The following is a 17,567-nucleotide window of genomic DNA, read 5'->3' on the forward strand; positions in this document are numbered from 1 at the left end:
TTTGCAGTGGTCCTATTCTGTATGGCAGCCCTAATATTTCCAATAGGATTTTACATCAATGAAGTTGGAGGTCAACCATATAAATTGCCCAACAACACAGTGGTTGGGTCCTCATATGTACTGTTTGTTTTATCCATTTTCTTTACAATAGTGGGACTTCTATTTGCTGGCAAAGTTTGTCTACCTGGCTGATGAATATGTGAACTGCATGAGTTTGTTTCAGAGGAGAGCAAGACATCAGAGCTGCATTCTCAAGAGAGCCTAGATCAGACTATCAAAATGCTTACTGAAAAGAGAAATACTTTGACTTGTTCTCACTATGCACTTTGGAATAAAAAGAGAGAGAGCCTTTCCCATAACCAAATACAGACATCGTTGACTAATCTCCTGAGCATAATAATGCAGTCAGGTCTGCACTGTGATAGGGACTAGTGAAGAAGAATGCTTTACACTGAGAAGCATATTGCCCCATGTTACTGTATCTGTTTTTAATGTCTAACAATTTGAAAATCAAAATATTTATGAACCTTGTGGTAGACTAGAGGATTGCAAAGGAGTTAAAGTGAGGCTGGCCTCACAGTTTAGGAGATTAGCATTTTACATCTCTCTTCAGATGGGCAAAGCCTTTGGCACCAAATGAATCCATCTTGCATTACTGCACCAAGAAGCCAATAGATCGAAATATGTTCTTTACAATATGCGTAACAAGAAAAATTACATACATCTCCCTTCAGTTATAGAAAAACACTAAAAAGCTTTTTTGAGGGGAGAGGGGTATTCTTCCATATAATATATTACTGATGCAGTATACTGTGTGTGTGTATATATGTGTGTGTGTATACACACGTACACATAAACAATTCCTGGAAGATAACTCAGAACACTTTGCTAGCAGAACACTGTGGTGTGCAAAACTAGGACTCAATAGAAAAAGCCATTTCTCTGAAGGCCACATAGCTGAGAGTCTTCAGTTTACCTCATTCTTTGTAGCAGCCCTTGATTTTAACAGGTTTTTGTAATAGGTACAAAAAATCCCATGTCTTTCTAGGTGCAATTTTAAGTTAAGCTAAAATTCTTTGTATTGTAATTTATTTGTATATGAGGGTAAAAGGTGAGATCACATCATACCTTAAAGTTAAAATCCTAATTTTGGGAAACTGACACTATTTAAATTATTAGCAACTGTTGTACAGGGAGTCTCTTTTCTACTGCTTTGTTTGTTACATTAACAACGGATTTATTTATACATGTTCAAGCACAGCAAATTACCATAGGTGAATTTCTCTAATGCATATAACATTCAGTGTTTAGGTCAACATGTGAACACACTATTCTGTAGTAAAGTTGGATGAATTTATTCACATGTGAGTATTAAGTCAATTCATCTTCTTTACCAAAAAATGAGCAATATAACTATTTTTAATGTCTATATGCCTTGTTTACTAAAGTCGATGATAAAAAATGTGGGCATAAGGATCATCTGAATTGAGAGTGTAAGTTTCCCCTAAAATCAACATTTTTTTAAACCCAAGAACCTGGGATCCATGGATAGTGAGATTTTTCAATATTCACTTTGTTTGATTTTTATTAGCACAAAACTTTGAAATCCCAGAAAGCTTGCTTGCAGGATCAAGCCCTTATTCCCCAGTTAACATGTATTCTTTTTGTGAGATAGTATTGACAAACATAATTCTTTTCAACAAATAGATTATCCAAATGTACTCAAGAAAAAAGATGTTTTACTTAAGCCTATGTTTTTGTAAGGCATAAGTGAAACTGGGTGCATTTTTCTGTAAGAATGATTATATTGCTTCTGAAATGTATCATGATTTTGGAAAAAACAGCTATCATGGCAGAAAGTGTTAGAAATGAGATACCTTATACCCATGTGGGGAACCTGAGGCCTGGGGGCTGGATGCACCCCCGGCTTGCTTGGATCTGGCCCTGAGGCTCAGGGTCCCCCAGCATTGGGGAGATTGTGCTGGTGCTCCAGTCCCGTCCCCCCCCACCCCCTCCCCGGCAGGGCTGAAGCTCACAATCTACTAGGCTGGGCTCCCCTAGACTCTGGTGTGTGAGGGGGAATATGGTATTTTTTGGCTTCTCACTTGTGTGCGGCCCCAATCCAAAAAAGGTTCCCCACCCCTGCCTTATACAATTACAGTATCTTGAACTGTGTGCCATCAGAAGTATTTTAGCGAGGAAAAATTCACTGATTAATATATTGGATCACTTTCTGATGTTTGTTTAAAAAAAACCCTATCACTTCACTGACGGGCCCAAGGAAGCTTTCACATCAAAGCCTTTCAGTAAAAGAATATATAGTCAGATTCCCATCTGGACCTGCTAGTTCAGATTTGATTGGTTTATAATTTAGATCCTGATTCTGCAGTCATAGCTGCACAGGAAATCTAGAGCTTCATTGACATCAATGGAGCTCTGTATATGAAAGCAATCTGGATGGATCCAATTGTAGGATGGGGAGGGTAGTGTCTAAATTTGCATTGTCATCAGACTGGTGGTATAATAGGTTAATGAACCATAGCTCACTTATTAATTTGATAAGCTAATAACTTTGTATCCATCAGTCTTACTGTAAATAGCTCCCTAAAATATTTTCAACTGGATCACAGATAGTGGGAGTGGGGAGAAGAGTTTCTCAGCTGCTAAGAATTTTTCCCCATGTTTACTTATTTCAGTTAGTGACATCCTGTATTATAATAATAATAATATTCATTTAAGCTTATATTTACAATGTATTACCATTTAATTAAAAATTGTGGAGCATATCCAGTCCATAAATGGCTCGCTGGAACCTTAGTGGGTTAGCCAGTTCTATAAATCATTAAAGACAGCAAAGCTTCAGCTAGCAGGCTGTTTTAGTTAATATTGGGGCATTTCATTCTAGAAATAGATGATCCATTTGCATTTTAAAAAAAGGTCCTGGTAAGCGTAAAGAGACAGCTGTCAATAGTTGCTTTGTAATAAGGTCACTAAGTACTTATACAGTACAGTATTAATTTATAGCAGAAAATCATATCTTGTAAACTGTATATAAAACACTGTTCTATGGTGCAATCATTTGTCAAACTTATGTCTGTTACTTTTGTTTTAAAGTTGTGTGCATTATTTTCATACCTAAGAGCATCACTGTAAAATCTGCTGAATACTATTTATAGGTTTTATGTGCACAAGGATTAGTTTTTAAACTACAGGAAGTTCCTGTTGAACATGCCTAAACATCTGTATGAATCTTCTCCAAAGGTAATCAATGTTACATGTTTAAGAATGTTTTTCAGACTTTGCCAGTCGTTTTATATATTTCTGAAGGACAGTTTAGTCTGTAATAGGTCACAGCACACTTGTTTAGTCTTCATTATCACCTGAAAGGTTTAATGTTATGGCATAATGCAATTTATGTATGCATTTTGTTGTTTTGTTTGGTTATGTTCAAGTCCTAATCAGAAACTTAAAATACTTTAAAAACAAAAACTATAAATGTGTATAACTTTTCTCGAAGACATATGGAATAACTCACTAGAAGCTTTTGTAGTTTCTCTGTGGGGCAGTGTGTTTCTCTGAAAGCATTTACAAACTCATTCACCATTTGAACTTTCATTTCTGAGCCTCTGAGCATTTAACAACTGATCCACAATGCTAGTATGGTGTAACAGCTCTCAGACTTAATCCTGCTCCTGCCTTTACTCCAAGGAAAACTCCCAGGCGGTGACTTTAAATGGGTGCAGGATTAGTCCCCCTCTCCTTATACCGGTACTGCTGTTTCAGAGCCTCCGTGTAAAGCGTTGCAGCCCGCCCCGGGTATGTCCCTTCACCAGGAAACATGGCTAAACTCCAGGCTGGCCTCTGCAAACGGCGCGAAGGAAGGAAAAGATGAAGGCAAGAGGTGTCTGCCACTCGCTCGCCCGGCAGCGGTCCTAGGCGCAGGATGCCTGTGCTGCGGCGGCGGCGGGCTCCTCCCCGCCCGGCGCTGATCGCCTGCCCTGCTCCTACAGACTGTGCAAACGAACAGACTTTTCTTCACTTGTATTTTTGTTATCGAGCAAATTTATCAAAAATAAATTGTCTACGAAAGGCCTGGCCCCGTCTGCGCTGATTGCGAGCCCCCTGCCGCTCGGAGCGTACCACTGCTCGGCGTGAGGCTGGACCTCCCCCCCCCCCCCCGGCGGGGAATAGTTCCTCCCGTTTCTATGGCGACGCGCTAACACACGGCTGGGCCGGAGGCGGCTGCTCCCCTGTTCTTCCCTGGCCAGCGGGGGTGAGGCCGAAGAGCAGAGGGGGGAGGGGAGCTGAGCTCGAACGGGCTCACCCGCCTGCCAGGGCTCAGATGCTTCACCCCCTGTGACTGCGCAGCTCCCGTGTCCCTGCCCGGGACTCGCGGGCTCGCCGAGGCGGCGCCCTTCTGGCCCCCTGGGCGCTGAGGGTACCAGGCCCGCCCGGATCGGGCTCTTGCCTCGGAAGATCGGCCGTGCGGCAGCGGCTGTCAGAGCGCGGCGTCCCAGGGTACGCGGGGCGGAGGGGTGTGGGAATGAGACCGGCTGGGGACGCAACAGGGTCTAAGGGCCCCGCGTCTGTTGGGGCGGGAGAGAAGCTTCCCAGCGCTGCTTCAGGGCGGGAACGTGCCCTCGTGTCACTGCTCCGCCCAAGGTAGAGCAGGTGGTTTAGCACGAGTCCTTCGCACGTTCCGTTGAAAGGCAAGTGGCCCCTTCCCACCGCTCCCAGTCGTGAAAGAAGAGGGGGGATTAGCTGTTGGGTGAGGGCAGGGGACTGGACTCAATGACCTCGCAAGGTCCCTTCCGGTTCTATGAGCTAGGTAACGTGCCATACAGCTAGTAACTGCTTATGCTTATTGAGCGGTTCTGTCTTGGGTTGAGCAGACACACCCTGAATATACATTTCTGAGACCGGAAGAAGAGCCATGTGTATTCTCAGAAGTTTCTCTCTCTCACCAGCAGCATTTGGTCCAGTAAAATATATTATGTCACCCCACATGTCTCTCTAATACAGGACTGGGATGTAAAATGGTGAAGGTTCAGGTAAATATAGCGGCAATGCCCAGTCAGGGGCTAACTGTAGTATCTGTCTACCCACAAAGTAAACGAGAACGTCCAACCACTAGATAAACCCAAAATACCCATGTTTAGTGGGCTGATCTGGGTTTAGTGTAAGTGGTGACATAGAAGATGTTTAAATAATTGCATTTGTGCTTCATACTGTTTGGGTTCCATTATTACTATTATTACTATTTATTATTTTATTAGCTTAGTCTCATATCTACGGCATCATCAGTGGACCATAATTAAATGGCAGAAAAGAAACTTGAAAATGTACAAACGTAGTTTGAAAAAGAACATTTAAGAAGTCTGTACCGTTACTTCAACATTATTTATGCTTCATATGTGATAAAACAGATGGAAAAAGGAGAATTATTGGTTCCAAATCAGCAGAGCTCTGCAAAGACATCATATCCATTTTATATCCAGAGGTAACCGAATCCGCAGATGTGGATGTGGATATCTCAGCTCAGTTTTGTAAATATGGATGTGGATGCAGATATACGTTTTGTATCTAGAATTTCACAGTGAGGTTATCTGCGGCTCATTTTTGTGGGCACAGATACAAACTTTGTATCCACACAGGGCTCTATAAATCAATAATACCCTGAAAATTGTGTGCTACTAAAATAACTGTGTGTCTGTACAGTATTTAATGTATTGCTGAAGCAGACTAATCAAAAAAGTTAGATCTATAGACCTAAACTTTCCTGTGTGGTCTTGCTATGCAAAACAGAATACATTTACGTTATTGGTTTTCTCTTAAATATCTTGGCAAAAATAAGATTTTTAAAAAGAAATAATTACCTTGACTGAATTAAGAAACATGAAATCAGAATGGCAGATTGCCTCTGTGGCGATAGCTTGCAACCTGCATGTTCCACTTTAACTCTAAGACTATAGTAATTCTCTTGGTTTCTTCTGGTGATGTGAAGTGAGATAGGTTCACTGAGTTGTGGTGTTTATAAGCTCTCTAACTCCTTACATCTAATTCTCAGCTGCAGAGTTCTTATTTTTGGTGGGTTTACCTTTCTCCTGGTAGAGCTGAACAGCCAACACACAGTTTCCCAGCAATTTTGGACACACATTTTATTGGATAGAACCCTTGATGAATGACTTCTAGCAAAATGATGTCCACGTATATTTTTATGTAAGGTAACTGTCACTGGTTTTGTTTTTTCTTTTCTTTTTTTTTTTTTTTGATCACAGGTACAACACAGTTAAGTACAGGGATGGGGAATAATTTTTGCAGGGGACCCACTTAAAAATTTGGGGAGGTGATCAAGGGATGGGCCCCCCATCAGGGGTGGAGTCTCAGGTGGAAGGGGTGGGGCCTCGGGTAAAAAGGGCAGTTCCCTCTATGTGCTGCATGCCCCTGGTGGAGGGAGGAGACTTCCAATTAGAGCCTGGGGGCAGGGGAGCATGTGGCACTTTAGAGGGAATCACCAGCCATTTTGAACAGCTGGCAGCTCCTTCTAGGTGCCACGTGACTCTGGCAGGGGGAAGAAACTTTGCATCTTCCCCCACCCCAGGCCAATCGGAGTCTAGGGGCAGGGGAGCATGTAAAGTCTCTTGCTCTCCGCCCTACCTGGGTCAGACGGCACCTAGAAGGAACTGCCAGCCTTTTCAAACAATTGGCAGTTACCTCTAGGCGCCATGCGTGCCCCTGGCAGGGGGAAGAGACTTCTTGCACTGCCCCACTTCCAGGGCCTGATTGGCCTGGGGGAAAGGGAGTGTGCAAAGTCATTCTCTGTTCAAAATGGCTGGTGGCTCCCACTAGGCTCTGTGTGCCGCTAGCAGGGGGAGAGCTGCCAGCTGCTTTGAACAGCTAATTATTTCACGCACTCCCTGTCCCCCAGGTTTCGATTGGCTTGGCAGCCAAGCAAGCTATATCTTGCCTACCCCTGGTTAAGTATGTGGTTTTTATTGATTTATATCCATGGGATTATAGTCCTAGGAAAGTGATATCTTGTGTCAAGCATTTGTGTCTAGCTTTTACTGTTGATATTCTAAACTTCCACTCTTTAATGCTATGTCTCTCTTTTTAAAAGAACATTACATATTTGGTCATAAATCCAATGGATGCCCAAACCAGAAAAATGGCTCAATTATTGGACAATGATCAGTTCTTGGAAAAAGTAGGGTAAGGAAATCATTATGGGGGGAGTGCTTAAATTGAATGAAATATACATCTTAGGTGATGCAATCTACATTTTCCCATTAATTTGTATGTTAGGATGCTTAAAATGGCATATGAATTCTTAATTGTAGAACATAAAGCAGAATATTTAATGTTTATGGGTGACAATGAGCAATTTTATAAGTGGACTATTTGATGGTGCAACAGCATTCTCAGTGATGCAAATATAGCTACCCAGTTTGTGAAATGCCTTATTTTGTAGTGTAAGCATAGGACCTGGCACAGTTCCCGTGAAAGGCCGACCATCCTGGCATGATATTACAATAACTGATTTGGAGCCTGATAATGGTTTACTGGTTACGCACATCAACCAGACGCAAGACCTACTGGTAAACAAATACTCTTACTAAATGTAGTAATTCCTCAGCTGATGTATGCTTGCATTAAATATATAGAAGGGAATATATGAGGAGACAGAAAATTAATGTTCTATGTCCCATATGCACCCCAGAAAAGAACACAGTGATTTTTATCACCAGATCTACAGTGAATAGAGGCAACTTTTCTTGAGGAGTTTCTGTGTACCAGCAGGTATATCTCTTGTATAGTAAACTAAAATTATAAATGTTTAGATCCATAAACTTTTTGTAGATGTTTAAATTTTCATCTACTCTCATCACCCCAAAATATTCTACCCTTTCTATCAATGAATCAGGCTAAGGACATTTCAAAGCCCTGCATAATTTATTATGTACCCTTCTGTTATTTTGAATTGCTCTCTATCCCTTCATTCCACCAGCAATACTAGCTTCGCCCGCCCATTGTTTAGTTTCTTACATAAACATCTCCATCCCTTCTTCCATACTATACACATGCAAGGGATGCCCTTCCTCAGCTCATTGACAAGGGATCTGTCCTCTCTGCATTACAATCCTTCCTAAAGACCCACTTCAGCTGTGATGTTTATGGGGAAATTATTTCTAGAATTTATACTTCTAAGTATACTAATTAAAATAATCTGACTTTTTAATTTAAAACCATGTTAATTTTATTGTAGTGACATGGCCTATCAAACCTTTGACCACACTATCTCTATTTTGTACTCCTCACTCTTACATCTTCTATTTAAATTGTGAGTTCCTCAGATCAGGGACCATTATTTCTTGTCTGATTGGAAAATGCATAGTACATTGCAATGCTATTGGAAGCAAATAAGATTTTCATTTTCATTATTGAGTCTTGTACATGCATGTTCTTTACCAGACTCTCTGGTTATCCAGTGTTTGAAATATATTAGGTTCTTTAGTTAATGGCAGTCTCTAGACCAGCTGGATTGGCCATGATAATTCTTTTCATTTGCATGTTAGTTGCTACTGTGTTTATCAGCAGTTCTTTGTTGTCTCAGATTCACAAAATAAGATCTTTCTAACTACAATTTCCATATACCTTTCTGCTCTAACATGTACTTTTTCACATGTTGCTGTGTTTATATTCAGAAAGAAACAAGAGCAAATGCTATTGAGTGTCTAATTCTGTATTTTAGGTATCAACTTTCATGTGTATCAGTGTTTTACATCAACAACTCCATTTATTTTATACACACACAAAAAATCATAGCTAGTATCCTTAATGGTTATTTTCTCTTACATGTAGCAATATAACTCTTACATCTTTCTTTCTTTAATTTTTTGTTGTTTCTTTTAAAAAACAACAACAATAAGAGGAATAGCTTATGGTTCTTTTTCGTTCTATGGATAATTAGGCTATTATAATACAGGCAGTCCCCGGGTTACGTACAAGATAGAGACTGTAGGTTTGTTCTTAAGTTGAATTTGTATGTAAGTCGGAACTGGTACATATTGTAGGGTAAACTCTAGCCAAACATTTTTTTTAGTTTTGGATAGCATAGGGAAAGGTTAACTCCCCTCTAATGTTTGTTTTGCTGTCTGTTCCCCTGTTCAGAAGATTTCACATCTATTTCTGTCCCTGTGACAAACTCAGGACTAAAGGAGTAACTCATCAAATACCAAACAGCTCTGCACCATGCTTTGAGCTAATAGCTTTATTTCCACACACCACCCAGGGTTCTAGGAGGAGGGTCCTTTTTTTGCTAACACAATGAGGCCAGCACTTTGTTTGTTTTGGTGGAGTCTTTGTTTGCCCAGGGAGCCCAGCATGTATAGGGGGAGGAGGGGCGGAGAGGCTGCTTTTGTCTGCTGTTCGGCAGCCTGTTGCTCAGGGGAGGGGGCAGCCTGTTGCTGGCAGGGGGGGAGGGGGGAGGCGTGCAGGATGCGAGGCCAGGGGGGGGGGGGGGGGGGAGGCAGCGGGCGTGGGGAGGCACTTTTCCTCTGCCCGGCAGCTCTGCGGGATCCCTGTCCCTGTGGCCAGCTGCTGCAGGCAGAGGCCAGTTGGAGCCGGCCGAAGAGGAGGAGGAGGTGGATTCTAGGACCCAGGTGAGCGAGCCCCGGGGACGCTGCTGCGCTCCGGGAGCCCAGCATGTATAGAGGGGAGGAGGGGCAGAGAGGCTGCTTTTGTCTGTTGGGCAGCCTGTTGCTCAGGGGAGGGGGCAGCCTGTTGCTGGCAGGGGGTGGGGGGGGGCAGCGGGCGTGGGGAGGCACTTTTCCTCTGCCCGGCAGCTCTGCGGGACCCCAGTCGGAGCCGGCCCGAGGAGGAGGAGGAGGATCCTAGGACCCAGGTGAGCGAGCCCCGGGAATGCTGCTGCGCATGTGCGGGAGTTGCCTCACCCCGTTCGTATCTAGGGATCCGACGTAAGTCGGATCCATGTAAGTCGGGGACTGCCTGTAATAGGAAAATGAAGAGAAACAGTGACCTCTAGTGACATCACAGTGACCTGGGGATTACTGGTATGAACACTTCATATTAAATTACAAGTGCTTGTTTGCAGCAACACTATTTTAGAGCAACCACTACTTTTGAGCTGCATTTCCCCTGGGAGCACTTTCTATACTTTGAATTGTTGACACTCATCATACCCGCAACAGCTGCTTAGAAGCAATGTAGCAAAAGAGTACCAATATGTTGCTACTAATGAGCATCACTGTATTATGTTCCAAGAGAAAATAACAGACTATAATACCTGTTAAAACTATGTAGTAGACATCTTCTTTGGTGTCTGCTGTAATACACTCCAGGCAGCATTCCTTCTGTTCCAGATCCCAAAGGCTTCTGCTTGCTGCAAGTGGATTTGTGTCAATAGTTTAATTGCCAAATAGTACTTCTTTCCTGCCATCCCTCAGCACTGGTTATATTTGAAGCACACTTGCTATTTCCTATTACTACTTTTAACTTTTCTACTGCTTCTGATTGATAGAAAGTACAAAAAAGGAAGCTGAAGTCCCATGAAGTGCAAACCACAGAAGAATGGCTTAGAAATCACAGTTTAGAATCCATGCAATTAACATTAGAAGATCTCCTAAGAGAGGGCAATATTGTCTTGTAAGTACAATCCAATCCCTTCTTAATCAATCCATTTGCTTTCATTATTCATGTTAAATATACATTTCCTTCTAGGAATGCAAGAAATGCCACAGAACAGATAGCATTTACTGCCAAGACAATTGTACATTTTGAATCCAAGCTTTCTGAGTAAGTATATAATATGTGCTACCGTTGTGAAGTATGAGTGATTTCCTTCCTCCAAACATAGATAGTTTTAAAGTGAATTTTTTAATGTCTGATGTTGGACTATGTCAACCCTGGAGCTGCAACAAATGAAAAAAAACACAGCAGCTTTGAAAGCTTCCCGCATGCTGTCTTTTTATTATACTTCAGTACAGATAGTCAATCTTTGAGGAATATAGGCTTTCACAGTGTCCATTTGAACCTCTGGTGATGGTAGGTTTTGTGGTGGTAGGTTTGCTGTAATACCTGTTATGTAGGATCTGTACTGAGGCAATCAACTCAGGCCTCTGAGGCTACGTCTACACTGCAGAGTTTTTGCGCAAAAACTCACAGAACATCTACACTGGAGGCTCATTTTTGCCCAAGAAAAAGTACAGTAGATCGTCAAAAGACAGGGCTTTTTACACAAGAGTTATTCCTCTTTCTACAAGGAATAAGCCGTTTTGCGCAAGAGCTCTTGCACAAAAAGGCACGTGCAGACAGACAACAGGGGTTTCTTGTGCAACAGGGGTTTTCTTGCGCAAGAAACCCCTATCAGAAAAAGCACAGATGCTCTGATGGCCATTCACAGAGTGGCCATCAGAGCTTTCTTGTGCAAGAGCATCCATGGCAGTGTGGACGCTGTCTTGCGCAAAAGCACATGGCAGTGTGGATACACTCTTGCGCAAGATGGCTGCAGTATAGATGTAGCTTGAATGTCCTTCAGATAGTAATGATTTTTATTTGCTATGGACCTGGGTTTATTTCAAATTGTTGACCTAACAATGAAAGGCTGTATAGCCTGTTATGAGACCTAAGCCACCTACGCTCTCATATGGTAAAAAAAGCATGCATGCATGTTTCAGGGAGGGAGGAAAAAACTTTGTATTTGAAGTTTAAAGTGTGTGCTTTTTCTATTTAAAACTATACATTAGCAGATAATTATAATAAACAAGAACAGCCATAAAGTCACCATAATTTTAAGACAAACCTTCAAAAATCAAGGACATTTACATTTAAAGAACAGATCTGATAAATATGTTAAGTATACTGCAGAATAATATTATAATAATCCTCTCAATCTTCCATAGCTGTCTGCTAGTTCCTAAATCTACTGGCATGTATCAGTTACAGAGACCCAGATTCCTCAGAATGCGCCTTACTATCTTGCATTATGAATGAGTTGCCTGCAAAATTTTGGTAAAAATGATGAAATATAGACTTCTTGCCAGGGAAGTGAGAGCTTTTTCAGAAAAATCCTTTCTTTTAACTTTTTCTCAGTCCCAAAATCACGAGCATGCTGTTGAAAAGCAAGTTGTTGAAAAATAATTCTGAAACAGTTTGTTGTAGGTCTGGGATGGCAAATGATAAGTTTCACCCCAATTATAAATCCTTTAAAATTGGTTAATAATGGAAAAAGTGATTAGTAATAGAAACACTGCAACGTTTTTCAATTTTGATAAATTTGCTCCTTGTGTCACGTAGGCAAGAGACTTTACCCTTTTTCAAAAACATTTTGTACAGTTTGGATTAAATAAATCTCTAGCCAATAAGCTAAATTGATAGGATGAATTGACGTAAATTTTAACTGAACTCTTTCATACTTTCACACACATTATCCAAATACAACTAATAGAGAACATTCTGCTGATCTCATTTTTTCAGGACAATTATATATTTAATCCATTAAATAAGTGCACAGAAAGAAGTATTTAAATAACACTGTTGGTGTATCACAGTTTGGGAACATTGTAAATAGAATATTTGTAGAAGATGGTTGTGTACCTCATAGAAAATTTGGTTGATGATAAAAACAGATCTGACCTTAATGCATTCTCTTGAATGGTATATCAGTTTATTTAAATGTGTGCACTGTATTTTATCAGAGCAATTGAACTTTATCACCAACGAATACAGTGGTTGTTGACGGACAGCAGAAAGGTAATATTAACTTTTTAATATACTTTTAAAGGGGAACGTGCATATGATGTTAAGGGATAAACTAATTATTTAATGGTTGTCTAGAGTCTCTCCCAGAAATCTTTTTTGTATTTTCTCTATATTGTGAGTAACTATAGCACCATGGAGCAATGTTTTATCTTGTCAGTTGATTGGTGCTTCATGTAGGATATGTTTTGAGTGTCTTTCATATGTCTATTTTACTCTTTAAACATAGCCCCTTCCTTTCTCTATTACCTTTCTGACTGTTACCTCCATAGTTTATATAAACAGGGATTAAGGTATCGAGAGCTTCCAGAAAGCTAGCACCTATGACTGGCCTGATGGGGATGCTGTGGTATTGAGTAATCCTTCGTTTTCTCAAGTAATAAACATGTAATCTTGGAGCAGAGTGCATGTTGCCCACTCAGAACCAGTGTTCCCTTTAAGCTGTGCACTTGTGTGGCCACTCAGTTTTAAATGCTGCCCACCTGAGTAAGTAAAGCAGCTACAGCTAGGTTTGTTTCTACTGAGGGGTGCACATTTGCACGTGTTTTGGTGCACATAACAAAATGTATTTTGCACATAGATGAAAAAGATTAGAGAGAACACTGCTCAGAACATAAACTAGAATTAAAAACTCCAGTCTCTCTCTCTTTGCTCTGCTATTGTCTTTTTTTTTTCAATGCTTAAAAGGTAACAGTGACAATAGATATGTAATCTTTTAAATAAAAAATTGCAGCATAAAGAAGTACATACTGTGTACTGATCTAACTTTAAATTTCAGTATTTAAATGAATATTCTATTTGTTTAGGTGTTTGGCCTTATAAAAGGGAACAAAGTTGGACTCCTGGTTGATGTTTCTGATACAAGTTGTGGACTTCATCTATTCCAGTTCCAGAAAGACCTTTTGGTAAATAATTCTGAAAGACACTCTGACTCTTAAAATATGTTAAATAAGACTCTCCGACTGCAAGGGGAGAAAGTAAGTGTAACAATCACTTGTTTATTCAAAGTATTAAAAGTTAATTTGCTGGAGATATAAAGATTTACCTTACTCATTTTTAAAGTATAAATTATTTGTTTAATATTCAAATTGACAATATCTGTTCTATTTTCTGCTTTTGAAGCTTTCTCTGTATACTTTTTCTTTATATACCAGTGAAGGTTACTTAAAATTCACTGGTATTTACTTCTTTGTTTATGTATGTACCGTAAGTAAAAAAAAACATTAAGACATTTGTTACACTTTTGCTCCAGTTGAGTAGAGCCTAGAATGCTCTAACTAAAATATAACCCTGGCAGAGAAGTCTACTTTTATCTGACATCCTATCATAGGTGCTTCATTCTTTTTCAGTTGTTTATATGATCACAGTTCGATAGGTGAACATGCACTTTCTGAATAAATAAATACCATTTCTTTCTCATTTGCTTGCCTATTAAAGGGAGCTGATGAAATTGACACAGTATGTATTTTCCTCATTTCCTGATTAAATGGGAATACCATATTAGGATGGTGCACAAGGACTAAATTAAGTTGCTGTATCTCTGTGTGCCAGACTAAAACTAAATGGCTGAGTCTAGACTGGCAAGTTTTTCCGCAAAATCATCTGCTTTTGCAGAAAAACTTGCCAGCTGTCTACACTGGCCGCTTGAATTTCCGCAAAAGCACTGATGCTCTCATGTAACATTGTCAGTGCTTTTGCGGAAATACTATGCTGCTCCCGTTCGAGCAAAAGTCTTTTTCCGAAAAACTTTTGCGCAAAAGGGCCAGTGTAGACAGCAGAGATTTGTTTTCAACAAAAAAGCCCCAATCGCGAAAATGGCGATCGGGGCTTTTTTGCAGAAAAGCACGTCTAGATTGGCCACGGACGCTTTTCTGCAAAAAGTGCTTTTGCAGAAAAGCGTCCTGCCAATCTAGACGTGCTTTTCCGAAAATGCTTTTAACGGAAAACTTTTCCGTTAAAAGCATTTCCGGAAAATCATGCCAGTATAGACGTAGCCAATTTGTATCACTTCTGTTCTGACCCAAGTTTTCCTGCATGGTTGTCCAGAATGCTACAGTCTGGGCTGACTTTAGCACATAACAATGTTTTTTCTTGTACATGATAACTCCAGTAATAGCAGAGATGTTACTTACTCACATTTTTTATTAAGTGTCTAATAGATGAGCAGCTGTGCTATAAGAAGCAATTATATTTCCTCTCCTTTGGTGCTGAAATTTCATATTTGTGGGAGAATCCAACAAATGTCAATGTGCATGTGTAAGTATGTTTCTGAATTTATAACAGTCAGTTTTCAAACAGGGCCTTTTTTTATTAGGAGGAGTTTGGTGCTCATAATAAATTGTAGCTGTAGTTTTGTGCCTTCAGTGATTTGCCAGAAAAAAACACAAAAATGAATTGTGAGTGAAATGTAAGTGTCTGCTTATTCACACAGGTAAATCACACAGTTGATCTGAAACATCAACCAGATTGATGCTGAATAAGAAAGGCCATACTTTGCTTAAGTGTACAGTAACATTTTCTGTCTTTCCAGCCTACATGAAGCAAGACAGTGGGTTCAGGGGCTGCAACCCAGTGGAGGCTGCAATTTGCTGAAAGCTTTAAAGAAGGCCTTTACAATGAGGGAACTGAATTCATTGATTCTTATTGTAGGAAGCTGGTAGGTCCACTAATCTAAATTGGCAATAAACTTTAACTTGTGTAAAGAATTATAAGCTTCAGACATATACTTTCCATCTGACCGTATTATGCTAGGTTTCTTAATCTTTAAAGAGTCATTATTGGTATTTCCCTTTCTTCAGTTCTTCCCCCATAGAGTGTGTTCTGTTTTTTATTTTAATTTTTATTACTTTCTAATTGTCTCTGTACCAATCTGAAAATAATTTTCCTTTCCAAATTTCTTCTGTTGTTGATCAATAGAATTCCTACTTCTAGTATTGTGTCAATAAAAATTCATCTCACCACTGAGGATTTCAGTAGGAAAGTGCAAGACTCTGGAATCATTAGTTAACTTTTGTAAAGTAGCATTTTGTGTTAATACTAATCTGATTTATTTGATCACAAGCAATTAAGCTGATGGAATGATTTAAAAAATAGAATCCATAATGCTTTGGCAACATTCAGTGTTGATCTGAAACAAATTTTGGACTTAAATTCTGCAGCCTGGTGTCAATTTTAAAGTTTGCATAATTGAAATGAATGAGTGAGGGCAAGAAAAAGATAGTATACAAAGTACTCTGGTGAGTGTCTAGTTAATCTATATGCACTATTTCTGCTATATTTACTTATTAAATTTATTTGAAAGATAGATTAAGGAGACAGTTAGCTTTGCTAACATGATATAAATCCAAAGGCTTTCAGATTTGGGAGGTCTGATTTATTGTGGTTTTTCAGTAGTCCCACAACAGCAGTAAAGAGTTTAACGAGAGCTCATGGCCTAGCTAGCCCAATCAACTGCTGTACCTGCAGCCAGTGCCAAACCTGGAGTTCAAAGAAGAGAGCCTAGCTCAGTTCAGACCTGATTGACCAAGGAGGATGGAACTCTGCCTTTCTGCCCAAAGGAAACTTTGCCTGCAGAGTTGCATAGAGTGAGGCCTGCTAGTCAGAGCAGCAGCCTGGAGGAGAAGTTAGATCAGTAGTTCTCAATCTATTTACCATTGTGAGCTGAATCCAATACTACCTGTATGATCCTGAGACTGTCACATGGACTGCAGCTGAGTTCTAATTGGGCCTCAGATTGAGAACCACTGAGTGTGATCTTATCGAATGAACCACACACAAGAAAGAGGTAGTTTGGCAACCAAGCCTAAATAAAGGGCATGGACACATGCTATGGGAACAATGGAAGATGGTCCAGTGTTGAATTGGACTTGATTTTCATTTAAGAACATTTGGAGCTAAGTCTCTCCAACCCCCGCCCCCCCACTTCCCCCGGAGGGATAGCACAGAAAGGACAATGAGCTAGTGAGCCAAAGCCCACCTCAGTGGAGCACCTGGAAGTACCCAGCCATGCCACTACACAAAATTAGTGTTATGGTTGCACCCTAATTTTCTGTTTTAAAGAGTGTGAATCTTAGTGTTTCCCCATTTTTTAAATTCTTTTTTTCTAAATGTGCTGTGGAGAATTTGAATCAAAGGTCAGCCACTATTTCAATTGTGTGTGGAATGAGGATGGATTTTAGAAAATCTGAGGAAACTGGAATAGTGGAAAAGCCTAATTCTTTCCCCCATCCCCAACCCTATACGTACAGACCTATGTGCACACATAGTACACATGTTTCTCCCTGGTGCTGCTTGAACAGTAATATTGTGACATCAGCCACTCATTACTCACTCGCTTCAGTTTATTTGGGCTGCCTTGGTTAACTGTTTTACTTCAGACTCCCATAATATTTTTTCAATGAATAGTCACAGGGGGAGTTGTAAGGAAAGCAGGCTGAGTTTGGATAAGCTTCTGGTGTCCCCTTTGGCTGTGTACTGGTGAAAGTTGCACTATTTCTTCTCTTATTGCTTGTTCCTTTCCTCAAAAAAAGGTTACATGAAGATATAAAAGTCTGGCTCCTTTTCATGTAGATTATTTATCTGCTTCTTATAAACTGGAGACTATATTTTTTCTGATTTTTGTTACCTTTTTTAAAAGAGAAACATTGTAGCCCTAATCACAGTTAAGATAGTAATTTAGATCTTTTGGTAAAACTGAAGTTGCATTTAAAAAGTTATATTTGAATACAGTTTAATTAAACTACTTTCAATACATTAGTGTGGCACTGAGTGGTGAAATATGGAGCTTCACA

The 17,567-nt window shown here is 40.2% G+C and overlaps 2 protein-coding genes across 10 annotated transcripts in view; both read left to right on the forward strand.

Moving 5' to 3' along the window:
- Positions 1-4,089, forward strand: part of MOSMO (modulator of smoothened) — a 52,554-nt gene extending 48,465 nt beyond the window's left edge. The window contains exon 5 of one of the 3 annotated variants that reach the window (XM_075899448.1): positions 8-141. In XM_075899448.1, the coding sequence (XP_075755563.1) occupies positions 8-34 (27 nt within the window). In that variant the 3' untranslated portion in view covers positions 35-141. Of the gene's footprint in view, positions 1-7 lie in introns of all 3 variants that reach the window. The other 2 variants (XM_006123818.4, XM_075899449.1) reach the window with 2 other exon arrangements.
- A 147-nt stretch (positions 4,090-4,236) lies between these two features.
- The window catches only part of VWA3A (von Willebrand factor A domain containing 3A), a 75,282-nt gene continuing 61,951 nt past the window's right edge, over positions 4,237-17,567 (forward strand). For 3 of the 7 annotated variants that reach the window (XR_012896157.1, XM_025185041.2, XM_025185046.2), the window contains exons 1-10: positions 4,237-4,518; positions 6,112-6,224; positions 7,121-7,212; positions 7,472-7,598; positions 10,541-10,665; positions 10,741-10,815; positions 12,717-12,771; positions 13,584-13,682; positions 14,927-15,033; positions 15,308-15,433. Coding sequence is in view for 6 of the 7 variants with exons in the window: in XM_025185041.2 (XP_025040826.2) it covers positions 7,148-7,212; positions 7,472-7,598; positions 10,541-10,665; positions 10,741-10,815; positions 12,717-12,771; positions 13,584-13,682; positions 14,927-15,033; positions 15,308-15,433 (779 nt within the window). In the remaining variant the exon portion in view is untranslated. Of the gene's footprint in view, positions 4,519-6,067; positions 6,225-7,120; positions 7,213-7,471; positions 7,599-10,540; positions 10,666-10,740; positions 10,816-12,716; positions 12,772-13,583; positions 13,755-14,926; positions 15,034-15,307; positions 15,434-17,567 lie in introns of those variants that run through there. The other 4 variants (XM_025185042.2, XM_075899444.1, XM_075899446.1 and 1 more) reach the window with 4 other exon arrangements.

Source organism: Pelodiscus sinensis, chromosome 16 (assembly GCF_049634645.1).
Source record: "Pelodiscus sinensis isolate JC-2024 chromosome 16, ASM4963464v1, whole genome shotgun sequence".
In the NCBI taxonomy this organism is placed as follows: Eukaryota; Metazoa; Chordata; order Testudines; family Trionychidae; genus Pelodiscus; species Pelodiscus sinensis.